Raw genomic sequence first — 16527 nt, 5'->3', positions numbered from 1 at the left:
TTTTATACATTGTGGTTTCACCATGTAGAAATTACAGCTGCGTTTATACATAGTCCCTCCATTTCAGGGCACTATAATTTTTGGGACACCTGGCTTCACAGGCGTTTGTAATTGCTCAGGTGTGTTTAATTGTCTCCTTAATGGAGATATAAGAGAGTGCTCAGCACCTAGTCTTTCCTCCAGTCTTTCCACCACCTTTAGAAACTTTTATTGCTGTTTATCAGCATGAGGACCAAAATTGTGCTAATAAAAGTCAAAGAAGCCATTATGAGACTGAGAAACAAGAATAAAACTTAGAAACATCAGCCAAACCTTAGGCTTGCCAAAATCAACTGTTTGGAACATCATTAAGAAGAACGAGAGCACTGCTGAGCTTATTAATCGCAATGGGACTGACAGGCCAAGGAATATCTCCACAGCTGAAGCCAGCTGGCCATGTATGGCTGCTGAAGGTACTGGCTCATTTATTGTCATTGATGATACAACTGCTGATGGTAGTAGCATAATGAATTCTGAAGTGTATAGACACATCCTATCTGCTCAAGGTCAAATAAATGCCTCAAAACTCATTGGCCGGTGGCTCATTCTACAGCAAGACAATGATCCCAAACATGATTCAAGATTCAAGATTCAAGAGAGTTTATTGTCATGTGTCCCAGATAGGACAATGAAATACTTGCTTTGCTTCAGCACAACAGAACATAGTAGGCATGAATACGGAACAGATCAGTGTGTCCATATACCATTGTATAAATATATACACATATGAATAAATAAAACAGATAAAGTGCAAATAAACAGATAATGGGCTATTAATGTTCACAGTTTTGTTTGAGTTGAGTTTGTTAGCCTGATGGCTGTGGGGAAGTAATTGTTTCTGAACCTGGTTGTTGCAGTCTTCAGGCTCCTGTACCTTCTACCTGAAGGTAGCGGGGAGATGAGTGTGTGGCCAGGATGGTGTGGGTCCTTGATGATAGTGCCAGCCTTTTTGAGGCAGCAACTGCGATAGATCCCCTCAATGGTAGGGAGGTCAGAGCCGATGATGGACTGGGCAGTGTTTACTACTTTTTGTAGTCTTTTCCGCCCCTGGGCGCTTGGGTTGCCGAACCAAGCAACGATGCAACCGGTCAGCATGGTCTCTACTGTGCACCTGTAGAAGTTAGAGAGAGTCCTCCTTGACATACCGACTCTCCTTAATCTTCTCAGGAAGTAGAGGCACTGATGTGCTTTCTTTATGATTGCATCAGTGTTCTCGGACCAGGATAGATCTTCAGAGATGTGCACGCCCAGGAATTTGAAGCTCTTGACCCTTTCCACGATCGACCCATTGATATACATGGGACTGTGGGTCCTCATCCTACCTCTTCCAAAATCCACAATCAGTTCCTTGGTTTTGCTGGTATTGAGGGCCAGGTTATTGTGCTGGCACCATTTGGTCTGCTAAACATACTGCTAAAGCAACAAAGGAGTTTTTCAAAGCTAAAAAATTGTAATTTCTTGAGTAGCCAAGTCAATTACCTGATCTGAACCCAATTGAGCATGTCTTTTATATGCTGAAGAGAAAACTGAAAGGGACTAGCCCCCAAAACAAGCATAAATTAAAGATGGCTGCAATACAGACCTGGCAGAGCATCACCAGAGAAGACACCCAGCAACTGGTGATGTCCATGAATCGCAGACTTCAAGCAGTCATTGCATGCAAAGGGTATGCAACAAAATACTAAACATGACTACTTTAATTTACATGATATTGCTGTGTCCAAACATTATGGTGCCCTGAAATGGGGGACTATGTATAAACACTGCTGTAATTTCTACATGGTGAAACCAAAATGTATAAAAATGCCCTTTATTAAAATTTGACAATGTGCACTTTAACCACATGTGATTTTTTTCTATTACAAATCTCAAATTGTGGAGTACAGAGGCAAATAAAGAAATGTTTGGGTCTTTGTCCCAAACATTATGGAGGTTGCTGATTGTCCCAGAAGCAGGTGAGTGTGACCTCTTCTGTCACAAATCCAGCTCCTCGCAGAGCAAACAGTCAGCGCTGGGGTATCTGCGGCAACTGCCACATTGACAAACAAGAGTATCATTTGTTCAATGCTCAACCCAGTTGTCAGTGGCACACTTTTGTCTTTGCATAATGACCCTGAAGCCGTTAATGCATGTGCATCAATTCAAGTCACATGGCTGAATCTCTTTCAAAGTGTGTGCGGCCTTGGAATCTTAACACCCTCTTTACTGTCACACTAAATTCGAGCCATATTAAACTGAGCAGGAACAACACAAGGGCAATTAACTGCACAATGCCAGGAATTTGCACATCCTGCAGAACACATGCTGCCCTTGCAGGAAGTGTGTTTTTAATGAATATTTATGTAAAATGCAGCTTTTTTTTTAAAACAAAAGAAAATGACAGAAGAGGTAGCCGCCAGATTTATTATCAGTAATTAGGTAAATGTTGGGTGAGTTTCCCATTCTGGCTTTCATTAATAAGTGATTTTGGCCACGATTAGAATGGAAAGGTGAAAGGACAAGAGTTGGGAAGGCAGCTTTAGGGATTTGACAAGGTGATTACTGTAACACTGATAATTATTGATTGATTACTGCCAATGTAAAGTGTGTTGAACTGCTAAATTAGTGTTTCTTGTGATAGATGAGACGCAGTTTACAGAGCCACGATAATGGAATATGCATTAAGGACTCAGCAGCAACTATTTGTTAGGGTTCCTAACTTTTTACTTGGTTTTCCACTGAAAACCTGCCCCCTTCGAAGCACTGGACAATCGCTGTTTCAGGTCAAGCCAACTTCTCTGCACGTGCTACTTTAAGAAGGAACTGCACTCTGTGTCCTGAGCAGGGAATCGAAGGTTACACAAAAAAGCTGGAGAAACTCAGCGGGTGCAGCAGCATCTATGGAGCGAAGGAAATAGGCAACGTTTCGGGCCGAAACCCTTCTTCCGACTGATCGGGGGCGGGGGTGGGCGGGGACAAGAAAGTAAAAAGGAGTTCTCTGCACGTGCTACTTTCTCATGGCCCAGCACTCACTCTGTGGCCCTGAGCAGGGTCTCGGGCCAAGCCGTCCACGATTCCTTTATCTCATCACATGCTGCTCGATCTGCTGAGTTCCTCCTGTAATTTCTCTTTGCTGATCCAGTATTTCAGGCCAAAACCCTTCTTCAGACCCGTCAACGTTTCGGCCCGAAACGTTGCCTATTTCTTTCACTCCATAGATGCTGCTGCACCCGCTGAGTTTCTCCAGCATTTTTGTGTACCTTCGATTTTCCAGCATCTGCAGTTCCTTCTTAAACAACCCAGTTACCTAGGCTTGGCCCATATTTCTCTAAACTTTTCCGATCCATGTACATGTCCAAATATCCTTTAAATGTTGATATTTTACCTGCCACAACTACTTCCTCTGCCAGCTCATTCCATATAGCCACCATTCTGATTGCACATCAGGTTCCTATTAAACCAGTCCCCTCTCACCTTAAACATCCAACTTCTACACGATAACGTGCCAAAATCTTTCTTCATCACCCCAGCTATCTGCGATGCCATTTTCAGGGAACTATTATACTTGTGCTCTTAGATCCATCTGCTCTACAATACTCCACAGGGCCCTACCATTCACAATGGAAATCCTGCAGAGGATTTTGACTATTCAAAATGTAACACCTCACACCTATATGACTTAAAGTCCTCAGCCCATTTACCCAGCTGATCAGGTGGGCAACCTTGATAACCATCTTCATTGTCCAGAATACTTCTTATGTTGGTGTTATTTGCAAACTTACCAACCACGCCTTGTACTTACACATCCAAATATACATTTTATAGAAGACAAACAATCAATAATTTGAAAGTTGTACAGCTGTTTGATTAGGCAGAATTTTGAACATCTAAAATCATTCTCTAAAGTTAACTCATCCAGCACAGTTGGCATTTGCTGCCCATTCCTGGGAAGCAGCATAGAACATAGGAGCACGAATTGGCACTGTGATCCTTTGGGCCTCTTCCTCCATTCTACATGGTCATAGCTGATCATCCCACCTCAGGTGCCCTGTTCCCACCTTCTCCCCATAACTCACCAGCCCAATAATATTAAGAAGTCCATCCACCTCTTTCTTGAATATATTTAATGTCTTGGCCTCAACTGCCTTCTGTGCTGAAGAATTCCATAGATTCATCACTATGGATGAAGAAATGTATCTTTATCTTGGGTCTAAATAACATGCTCCGTATATCGAGGTTGTGATCTCTGGTTCTGGAACCCTTCAGCCCTATCTGAAAGGACATGACGCAACTGTTTCAGAGCCAATTACTGAAATCCTAATGATAATGCTATTCGACGCAAATAATTGGTCAGTGATTTTAAACGTACGTATAGAGTACAGCACAGAAACAGGCCATTCAGCCCGCTACATCTGTGCTGAACCTGGTGCACAGTTATTCTCCTCTGCCTCGCTTTTAAGGGAGAAAATAAAATCTTAAGCTTGAGTGTGAGTTGTGTGGTGCGGATGGCATTGAGGGGGAGCAGAGTGAACTCTATCAAGGGTGTCGGAACATATGGGGATAAGGCAGGAGAACGGGGGGTTGAGAGGAAAAGATAGATGAGCCGTGATTGAATGACGGAGTAGACAAGGTGGGCCGATTGGCCTAATTCTGCTCATATGACTTATGAACCAGTGAAGGTGCACGGGCTTTACAGATATGATGGCACACTTTACAATCACTTCGATTTCTGGCTTGTTACAGGTGCTAAGGAGATTGATATAGCTGCTACACTGGAACATCTGCGAGATCAGAGACCCATGATGGTACAGACTAAGGTAAGCTAAATTGAATTTCAGGTGACTGGAAGAGTTAATTCATGAGACGAGACTACACTCAATAGTCTCTAACCTGCTGCAGTTGCCCAGCAGGGTAGTCAGCGTAGCGGAACGTCGATTTCTCTCATTTGGAGCAACACCTGCATTCCCTCCCCATCCCCCTCCCCCACCCTCCTCGACCACCCCTCTCCATCACCACCCTCCCACACCCAAGTTCTACTTGCCATCCTACTAGTTCCACTGTTCACATCCCTGTATCCCTTTGTTATCACCTCTTTCCCAGCTAACAATGGCCACATGGGCTCCACCTTCCCTTGGTCATCTGTTGCCGGCCCTGATTTGTTCTGGCATTTTGCTGTCTCCAGTAACCCCCCCCCCCCCCCCCCCCCCCCCCCCCACCCCCTACCCCCCCCCCCCCCCCCCCCCCCCCCCACCCTCTACTTTCAGGCGAAGTAGGGTTAAACCAGGCAGGTATTAAATAACCTGTGACCCTGAATAAAGTTGGAAATTGTATAGCAAATCAGTAAGTATTAGAAAGAGAGTGCTACAGTGGGTGGTGCAGTGGTAGAGTTGCTGCCTCACAGCGCCAGAGACCCGGGTTCGATCCTGACCATAGGTGCCGTCTGTATGGAGTTTGTTCATTCACTCGTGATCATCTGCCTTTTCTCCGGGTGCTCCAGTTTTCTCGAAGACGTACAGGTTTGTAGGTTAATTAGCTGCGGTAAAAATTGTAAATTGTCCCTGGTGGGTAGAATAGTGTTAGTACACGGGGATCGCTGGTCGGTGCAGATTCGATGGGCCGAATGGCTTGATTCTGCACTGTATCCCTAAACTAAAAAAAAGGGGGGGTTGGAGATGAAATCTTAATCATTTATTCATTCTGCAAATGGTAACATTTGCTCAATGTCATAGTGTCTTTTGAGACAGGTTTGATATAAGCTTACCCCTCACTATCTCTTGCGTATCCAAAAGGACCAAATCAAGTTGCTGCTCTGAGTCATGTACCCGGGTAGAAGAATCCTAATCATGGCGGAAGCTTGCTCCAAACTGCTGCTAGGCAACAACATGCCTCCTTGCACACTCTAATTTATTTATTCAGACGCGTGGTGAATTATAAATATCTAATTACAGACCAGCAGGAGGTTCTCTGGGGAGAGTTCTGGGTTTGTTTTTTGATGGATCTAAACAAACCATGCATTCACATCACTGAATACAAATGAAGACTTAAAAGGGCCTGGAACTCATTTGTATCTGTGGATTGCAAGTCAGGTTTGAAATGTCAATTATGGTGAGTCGTGTTAAAAAAAAACCAGTGGTGCAGCGGTAGAGTTGCTGCCTTACAGCGCCAGAGACCCGGGTTCAATCCCGACCACGGGCGCTGCTGTACGGCGTTTGTACGTTCCCCCTGTGACTGCATAGGTTTCTGGGTGCTCTCGTTTCCTCCACACACTCCAAAGACGTACAGGTTTGTAGGTTAAATGGCCTCTGAAAAATGTGTAAATTGTCCCCAGTGTGTGTCGGATAGTGTTAGTGTGTAGGATCGCTAGTCAGCGCGAACTCAGTGGGCCGAAGGGCCTGTTTCTGTGCTGTATCTCTAAACAAAACTAAAGTAGAAATAGAGAGTTGGTACTAGTTTCATTTACTATCAACCCCACTTATGACCATTGACTAGATTAGCTCTGTCAAAGGGGCGTACTTATTTCAACAAAAAGCTTCTTTGCATTTAAAGCTAAACGCAATTTTGGTAATGTTTCAGCAGCAAGTCAACTGATTAAAACATTATCGCAGGTTCTATCAAAGGGGAAATGGGAAATGAGATGCATTCGATATGCACAGTAGATCTATGGAGAGCTGAGAAGAGGCAGATCAGCCTTTATTGGAACTATTCTCTCTAAAACGGACTTCCTTCCTACTGAGTGCACATCCCATCTCTACGCCGTTTGATTTTATTTCAAGTGTTTGAAATAAAATCACATACAGCATAAGGGGAAATGAGTCATCCCCATAACTCAAATTAGTTGGGGTAAGCTTTAATAGGTGGGAAATCAGCCCCAATTCCTACAGTCTGCAATGGTTATTACCGTGATGACTGGGTTGGATTCGAGCATCTTGCCATTGCCACCATTCACTGTGTATAGTCACCATTATAATACACTGTGAACACATCAGGTAAATGCACAAAGAGAAGGGGGGGGGGGGGGGGTGGGGGGGGGGGGGATAGGTGCACAATTTCTGCGGCGCTATATACATATATACATATATACAGATGGAAGGTCCGGGTGTTGGGCAGTGAAGTCAGTGCATGTGGGAATTTTGAATTAAAGAGTAGTTATAATTTTCGGAAAACAACTATTCCTTTTGCCCAGAGTAGGGACATTCAGGACCCTCAGGAAGGGCGTCCTGCTGAGGCCTCCAATGACCGCTTGAGAATCAGGGGACATAGGTTTAAGGTGAGGGGGGAAAGATTTAATAGAAACCCGAGGAATTACTTTTTTACACAAAGGGTTGTGTGCATATGAAACGAGCTGGCAGGGGAGGTAGTTGAGGTAGGTACTATCATAACATTTAAGAAACATTTGGATGGGTACATGGATAAGATTTAGAAGGTTTAGAGGGTTATGGGCCAAGTAGGGCAGGTAGGACTAGTGTAGATTGGTCGGCGTAGTCAATTTGGGCCGAAGGGTCAGTTTCCACGCTGTATGACTCTATGACTCAATCTATGACACTGAGTGGCCAGTCTGAATTATAGAATCATAGTCATACAGCAGAGAAACAGGCCCTTCAGCCCAACCTGCCTAAGCCAACCAAGATGCCCCTTCAACACTAGTCCCATCTGCCCACATTTGGCCCATATTCCACTAAACGTTTCCTATGCATGTACCAGGCCTGAGTTGGGTTTTTTTTTTCAGAATCAAGGCATCACTAACAATGTTTGCCCTTCCTTAATTGCCTTTTGGAAGGATGTCTTTAAACTGGAAAGTTTGCACAAAAAGGATATTACTGGGTCCGGAGGGTTTGAGCTGAGGAGAGAACATGTAAAAACTGGAAGCATAATAAATGTCAACAGCATCGGTCTCTGTGGAACTTTAATAAGTCTTTGGTTGAAAATTCAAAGAGCACTTGTCAAAATGTTGGGAATACAGTATTGGACTGATAATCCAGAAACATGAGTTGGAATCCAAAAATGGATTTAAATCCAATCTACACAAAATAAAGTTTGGAATTGAGAAAATTATAAAACTATTTGATTATCATGAAGAACACATCTGAGTTGCTCAAGTTGGGCAAACATAAATAAAAGCAACGTATTTTTTTCCAGTTTGTTGTCACGGTACATTGAAAAGCTTTAATGTTGTGAGCTATCCAAATAGCGGAAAGACTATACATGATTACAATCGAGCTGTCCACATGTGGCCCTGAAATGGCATGGCAGGCTTTCTGGAGAGGGGAAATGAATGCTGTTTGGTTGTATCACGCCGACCACCATGCCCCATCTACACTAGTCCCATCTACCTGCTTTTGGCCCATATCCCTCTAAACCTGCCCTATCTGGGAACCTGTCCAAATGTTTCTTAAACGTTGCAATAGCACATGTCTCAACTATCTCCTCCGGCAGCTTGTTCCAGACACCCACCACCCATTGTGTAAAAAGTTATCCCTCAGGTTCTCATTAAATCTTTCCTCCTTCACCTTAAACCTATGTCCTCTGGTTCTCGATTCCCCTACTATGGGCAAAAGACATGTGCGCTTACCCAATTGACTTCACTCATTTTTTAATACACCTGTATAAATAAGATCACCTCTCATGCTCCTGAGCTCCAAGGAATAAAGCCCTAGCCTGCTCATCATCTCCCTGTAGGTTAGCCCCTCGAGTCCTGACAATAATTCTGGTAAATCTTTTCTGCATCCATTCAAGTTTGACAACACATGTGCTGTAACATGCTGACCAAAAACTGAACACAATGCTCGAAATGTGGCCTCACCAATATCTTATATAATTGTAACATGACCTCCCAACTTCTTTTTGCATGTATAATATGAATAATGTATAAGGGAAATGGTTTCCTAAATGCTGCGCCTGTTTACTTTAGACTTTAGAGACACAGTGCGGGAATAGGCCCTTTGGCTCACCGAGTCCACACCGACACCGATCACCCTGTACACTAGAACTATTTACAATTTTAACCAAACCAATATTAACCTGTAAACTTTTATGTCTTCGGAGTGTGGGAGGAAACCGGAGCACCCGGGGATAACCCACATGGTCACAGGGAGAACGTGCAAATTCCATACTGACAGCACCCCATAGTATCTGGCACTGTAAAGCAGCAACTCTACCGATGCACTACTGTTGCACTACTGTAAATAAGATAGCAATCTATTCTAACTGTATTGGGTTTATTTTCTACAGGAGCAGTTTGAGTTTGCGCTGACGTCGGTAGCTGAGGAGGTGAACGCTATCCTGAAGGCCCTTCCGCAGTGAGAAGCCACCAGAGATCGCATCTCCTGGTTCCAACACCTTAATCCTGCTGGTCTCCATGACTGTTGTAGAAACGTGCTCTGATCTTAGCTGTGTAACTTTTTACATTAACAACTTTAGAAAGTGTGTCCCTTCAACATCTGTATTTGATGCAATTCTTAGCTCAAAACAATAATCTCTGAACGGTTTCAAAGTAGGAGGAACTAAGTGTTTGTATATATACTTTTTTGGGACAGGACAGAACTAGAAACAATAGCCCACAAAGGAGATAATCTGGAATCACACAGATTTTAGTCATAGAACATAGAATATAGTACAACACAGGAACAGACCCTTCGGCCCATGATGTCTTTGCTGAACATGATGCCAAATTGACTTTAATTCCTGCTGCCTACACATTATCTACACTCATCCAATCATTAGCAAATTTGAAGTATTTTGCAAAAGGAACCTTTTAATTTTTTATTAATTTCAGTGTTAGACCAAAATATGGCGAGGCTTCTCAGTATTATTTTCACAGTATATTAAATCAGTTGATGAATCTGATTGGTATTTCATAATACTCATGTGATTCCAGCTCTGCAAGAAGTAATCTCACCATTGTGCCACAGTATCTGACCTCACACAAAAGGAGTGCAACTTGCAGCTGTGGTCCCGTCTAGTAGGCAATAGACAATAGGTGCAGGAATAGGCCATTCGGCCCTTCGAGCCAGCACTGCCATTCAATGTGATCATGGCTGATCATCATCAATCAGTACCACGTTCCTGCCTTCTCACCATATCCCTTAACTCATGGCTAACTCTCTCCTGAAAGTATCCAGAGAACCAGCCTCCACCGCCCTCTGAGGCAGAGAATTCCACAGACTCACAACTCTCTTTGTGAAAAAGTGTTTTCCCATCTCTGTTCTAAATGGCTTACCCCTTATTCTTAAACTATGGCCCCTGGTTCTGGACTCCCCCAACATTGGGAACACGTTTCCTGACTCTTGTGTGTCCAAACCCTTAATAATCTTATATGCTTCAATAAGATGACCTCTCATCCTTCTAAATTCCAGAGTAAACAAGCCCAGCCGCTCCATTCTATCAACATATGACAGTCCCGCCATCCAGGGAATTAACCTTGTGAACCTACGCTGCACTCCCTCAATAGCAAGAATGTCCTTCCTCAAGTTTGAAGACCAAATCTGCACACAAAACTCACACAAGTCCATTGTTGCATAACTATGCTTATCTATCCTGGGAGTTGACCACTGGTAATTATTTCAAATGCAGCTCTGACACACAAAATAAGATGTGTAGGAAGGAACCGCAGATGTTGGTTTAAACCAAAGATAGACACAAAAAGGTGGAGCAACTTAACGGGTCAGACCTGAAGAAGGGTCTCGACCCAAAACATCACCTATTCCTTTTCTCCTGAGATGTTGCCTTAACACACAAAATATGATCTTTGGAATACTTGAAAGGATACTTTTTAGCAAGGAAGTTGATAACAGAGTTGGATAATTTAAGGAGATTCTACAATTGGTTATATGTGGAGGTTCTCCTTTCCTTAGAGAGATACAGATTCAGATTCAGATTCAGATTCAATTTTAATTGTCATTGTCAGTGTACAGTACAGAGACAACGAAATGCATTAACCTGTAAACGTTTATGTCTTTGGAGTGTGGGAGGAAACCGGAGCACCCGGGGATAACCCACATGGTCACAGGGAGAACGTGCAAATTCCATACTGACAGCACCCCATAGTATCTGGCACTGTAAAGCAGCAACTCTACCGATGCACTACTGTTGCACTACTGTAAATAAGATAGCAATCTATCTTGCCAAACCTTGCCAAACAAAAGGACACAAAGCGCTTGAGTAACTCAGCAGGTCAGGTAGTATATCCAGAGAACATGGATAGGTGACGCTTCGGGTCAAGACGTCACCTATCACAGATCCATGTTCTCCAGGGATGCTGCCAAACCTGGTTTTTAGTCCTAGCACCTTCCAAGACTCCCCAATGCCCGAGATTATAGATTCACTCTGTAGTGATTCCGTGCCATTGTAGTTCATAAGTTCATAAGTGATAGCAGAGTTAGGCCATTCGGCCCATCAAGTCTACTCCGCCATCCAATCATGGTTGATCTATCACTCCTTCTTAACCCCATTCTCCTGTCTTCTCCCCATAAATCCTGACACCCCTATTAATCAAGATTCTATCTATCTCCGCCTTAAAAATATCCATTGACTTGGCCTCCAAAACCCTCTGTGGCAAAGAATTCCACAGATTCACCACACTCTGACTGAAGAAATCCTCATTATCTCCTCCTTAAAGGAACATCCTTAATTGCTGAGGCAGACCTCTGGCATAGTCCTTCTCACGAGTAGAAACATCATCTCCACATCAATTCGATCCAGCCCTTTCAATATTCGGCAAGCTTCAATGAGCCCCCCTCACCCTCTATTGTAACCATGCTCCCAATCCTTTATGTTGGAATCTCTCTGTTCCTCCTGTGAATTTTTCAATGTCTGATTTAGGCAGACAAACTACAGTCACTGCTGGTCACATAAGCAAAAAATATTAATTCAAATATGATTTTGGACTTATAGTTAGCCAAAGGCAAGCAGTGAGTGAATTTGTAGCATTTCCTTGGTTTTGAATTATTTCATTCTTTGCTTATGTAATGTTTGATTCCTCAGTTCTCAGAAATATCTTGCCTAGGATATATTCATTGGGAGAGTGTAATTGCTCATTTCAGCCTAGGATAATAAATAAGGCTGAGAACTGCGCACGGCATGAGTCCAGTGATTCATCCCTTATCCAGTGTCAAACAGAACTACAGCACTTTATCTCCTTTGCTGCTGTGTTAACTGCAGAATGGAGGGGACAATATAATAATGGTACTTTTCGAACTCAGAATAAATCCCTGACATTTCGCAAACAAATGAACATGGTCAGCGGAGTGAGGGGGGTGGTTAAGTCTGTGGGAAAGCGTAGCTTTCTTTCAATCTGGCTTTCATAGACACAGTGAAAAAGTGAGTGTGCTTGTCTGAGCTTAATGTCAATGGAACCTCAGGATCCCTGCAGTCTTTGCTCAACTAATAGTCTTCAATTCTTCTTTGGTTGCAATAAGTGAGATATATCTCTCTTGTGTGGCTGGCATCTTCATTGGGAGAAGTATTTGTTACAGCAGGGCGGCACAGTGGCGCAGGGGTAGTGTAGCTACCTCACACTGCCAGAGACCCAGGTTTGATCCTGACTACAGGTGCTGTCTGTGTGGAGCCTGTATGCTCTCCCTGTCACTGAGTGGGTTTTCCCTGGGTGCTCCGGTTTCCACACACAATCCAAAGATGTGCAGGTTTGTAGGTTGATTGGCGTCTGTAAATAGTCCCTAGTGCATAGGATAGAACTAGTGTACGGGTGATCGCTGGTCAGCATGGACACAGTGGGCCAAAGAACCCGTTTCCACATTGTATCTCTAAACTAAACTAAACACTACTCCTGATACAAGCTGTGAGTTTGAATCCAACATAGATTCATGAGCGAGTCTTATGCTGACTCATGAGTCCTAAGGCCAGCACCACTTAGTCTTGATGGTCAGAAGTCCATCACAAAGAAGTGATCATGGTAGGACATCTGCTGGGTGCAACACAGCAGTCCAAAAGATCAAGGGTATTAAAGTGAAGGTGCAGGATATTGAATCTGCAGAATTTTGGAGAGTTCCCACGCCTGCGTTATAGGTGAAACACAAAATGATCGATGTCAGCGGGTCAGGCAGCTGCTGTGGAGGGAATGGAGAGACAACGTTATGGGTTGGGACCCTTCCTCAGACCGAAGAAGGCTCCCGACCCAAAACATTGTCTGTTCATTCCCGTCACAGATGCTGCCTGACTGCTGAGATATTCCAGTACTTTGTGTTTTGCTCAAGATTCCAGCATCTGCAGTTCCCTGTGTTTCCATGCATTCCAGCTGGTGTCGAGTGAACGCCTGCATACACACCCAAAACATCACATCGTACATTTTGTAAGGAGAGTTTTGGGCTCATTCCTACCCTCCCCCACCCCCCTGCCCACTTCAACCTATGCACTTGCCCCTGAGTATGGCACATCGCACTGGTGTAGTACTGAGAGCACAGTTGTGAGTCCGTATACACTGACCAAGTAATGCAGAGCGAGCAATCACTTTGCATCCGCTTTATACCAATGTGGTCCAATGCTGCTTATTGTGGAGGCACCATGACAGGGCCTTTAATCTTCAGCCGTGTACGGAAACGGCTGGCACATTGTGCCGAAGAAAACAAAGCAAAATTCAACCCAAATGCATACATTCTTGCCTCCCAGGCTCTGTCCCGTCCCACTCAAGATGACTTGACCTCAACCCATCCATTTGAGGAGTTTCCCACTTCAGATCGAGTTTCTATCGTGGACGTGTGGTTAGAAATACTAAGTGTTTTACTTTATTCAATTCTGAGATCTACTACAGTCTGTTGCAGATTTGATGTTGAAACAGAATATATAGTCTTTGTCTGTAAATAGTCCTAGTTATATAAGACATCACATATACAAATCTATTTTAATTCTTTTGGCTTCATGAAGACAGCATTTCTTTCAGACTCACTTGTTGGTTCATTTTGTGTTGAATAGCCTAATGCTCGCTTCTTATTGATCTTTCCTTTTATTCAATAAATGATCTGCTTTATTTCATAAAATAGAACCAATTTTATTTGCTCGATGAAGTCCAAATTCGCGGTGAGTGTCAGCTATCGACAATTAGCCATGGGTGCGGCTGGGTCATTTTCAGTGCTTTCCAGTTCCACATACTGTTGTACAACCAGCTTAGAGTCATTGAGTCAGAGTCATGCAGCATGGAAACAGGCCTTCAACCCAACTTGCCCACACTGACCAACATGTCCCATCTACACTAGTCCCTCCTGCCTGTGTTTGGCCAATATCCCTCTAAACCTATCCTATCCATGTACCTGTCTAAATGTTTCTTAAACATTGCAATATTGCCTGCCTCAACTACCTCCTCTGGCAGCTGGTTCCATATAACCCACCACCCTTTGTATGAAAAAGTTACCCCTCAAATTCCTTTTAAATCTTTCCCTCCTTCTTAAACCTATGTCCTCTGGCTCTCAATTCCCCTACTCTGGGCAAGAGACTCTGTGCGTCCACCCGATCGATTCCTCTCATAATATTAGACACCTCTATTAGATCACCCTTCATCTTCCTGCGCTCCAAGGAATAGAATCCCAGCCTGCACAACCTCTCCCTGTAGCTCAGACCCTCGAGTCCTGGCAACATTGTTGTAAAACGATAGACTTGTTATTTTTCCTAAGAATTACTCATGCATCATGGCATGAGCATTTCAATTACATTTTGAGTGCATTCTTCATTCACACTGGGATGAAAAAGAAGCAGTAATTATTTTCTGCTGTTGACCTATGATGTCTTTATCAGATCGCCCATCCACTACACATAATGTCAAACCCATTTCCAATGGGACCAAATATTTTAATGATAAACACCGAACTGAACCAAAGAAGGATGTCAAATCTTTGATATTATTTTCTAAATAAAAGTAATTCAATTATTTCCTGAAGTACACAGATACAATCATCAATTTTGCACAGTTTTGATCATCGGATAGGATTTCCATAATTTTTTAACGGTGGCACAATGGCGCAACAGTAGAGTTGCTGCCTACAGCGCCGGAGACCAGTTTCAATCCTGACCGCGTGTGCTGCCTGTACGGAGTTTGTACATTCTCCTTGTGCAAGGGTTTTCTCCGGGTCCTCCGGTTTCCTCCCACATTCCAAAGACCTGCATGTTTGTAGGTTAATTGGCTTCTGTCCTTTGCCCCTAGTGTATCGGATGCAAAAGTGGGATAACATAAAATTTGGAGTACAGGTCGGCGTGGACTCGGTGGGCCAGGCAGCCTGTTTCCATGCTGTATCTTTAAACCAAACTAAACTAATTCAAACATTTTGTGAGCATATTCAGCAAATTCTGCAAGAGCTTCAAAAGAAAGAACATAATTACATCTTCAGTTTGGCACGGTTTAGAACATCAGATTGGATTTTCATCATTTTCATGGGGTGGGCAGTTTGAGACTTGGCAGCATTTCAACAATATTACCTGCTGGCCTCTGTTCAGGGAAACCTAACACCACCCCGGAACACCTTTGTGACCATCGTGATGTCTGGATCTACCCAGTAATGCTGGGTCATTCTGCAGCTGCTGCTGCTTCACCTACTTTGTTTTAATTTATAACTATTTACTTGTACATATAACAATAAAATATACAGAATATTTTGCGCTACCTCTTAAAAAAAAATACCTGGAATGAAGAATTGTTTGTAAAGTGGTGGAAACTGGAACGGAGACTGGCACCACTTCAACTTTTACTGCAGGGGAATTTTACTTGCAAAAAATGTTACTTAATCAGCCGAAGGGCCAACTTGAAATCGCTGAGGGGAAATTTATCAGTTTAGTTTAGTTTATTATTGTCACATGTACTAAGTTATAGTGAAACGTTTTTTTCTTGCATGCTCTTCAGTCAGCGAAAAGACATCTATGATTACAATCAAGCCGTCCACCATGTACAGAAACAGGATAAAGGGTATAATGTGTAGGAAGGAACAGCAGAGATAGACACAATATGCTGGAGTAACTCAGCGCGACAGGCAGCATCTCTGGAGTGAAGGAGTGGGTGACGTTTCGGGCCGAGACCCTTCTTCAGACTTAATGCAAGAATGTTAAGTGCAAAATGGTCTGGGCTGCGTCCACAACTCTCTGCAATTTCTTGCCGTCTTGGATGGAGCTGTTCCCAAACCATGCTGTGATGCATCCTGATAAAATGCTTTCTGTGGTGCATCTGCAGAAGTATCCAGTGGATATAAACATAGAAAAGCCTGGCTTGTTGACAGGCAAGGATTAGAAAGGGCAGTCCATGCTTAACTAACTGGCTGGAGGGTTTCCAACATTATACTAATCTCATTGAGGGTGCTATTGACATACATTGTCGGAAAGCATTTTAATACAATTCTGAGTCGAGGTAGTGCCCAGAACCACAACTTGCATTAATAGACTGTCTTTAATGTAATTGTACATTATGCAAAGTATCAACAAATGAAAATTGACACTAAACTAAATAGCAGATAACTGAGTCTTTAGTAGGTTTCCAAAGACTGGGCAGAATTCCTTAGTCAGGTAACTGAGGGGTGATAT

The 16527-nt window shown here is 43.3% G+C and overlaps 1 protein-coding gene across 1 annotated transcript in view; it reads left to right on the top strand.

Moving 5' to 3' along the window:
* The window catches only part of ptprn2 (protein tyrosine phosphatase receptor type N2), a 724318-nt gene extending 708807 nt beyond the window's left edge, over positions 1-15511 (top strand). The window contains exons 22-23 of the mRNA XM_055664540.1: positions 4762-4835; positions 9247-15511. Coding sequence (XP_055520515.1) covers positions 4762-4835; positions 9247-9318 — 146 coding nt within the window. The 3' untranslated portion in view covers positions 9319-15511. The remainder of the gene's footprint in view (positions 1-4761; positions 4836-9246) is intronic.
* Positions 15512-16527: the final 1016 nt, after the last annotated feature.

The sequence above is a fragment of the Leucoraja erinacea genome, chromosome 2 (assembly GCF_028641065.1).
Source record: "Leucoraja erinacea ecotype New England chromosome 2, Leri_hhj_1, whole genome shotgun sequence".
Lineage (NCBI taxonomy): Eukaryota > Metazoa > Chordata > Chondrichthyes > Rajiformes > Rajidae > Leucoraja > Leucoraja erinaceus.
Note: the sequence above shows the minus strand (reverse complement) of the source record. Positions and strands in the feature narration are given on the sequence as shown.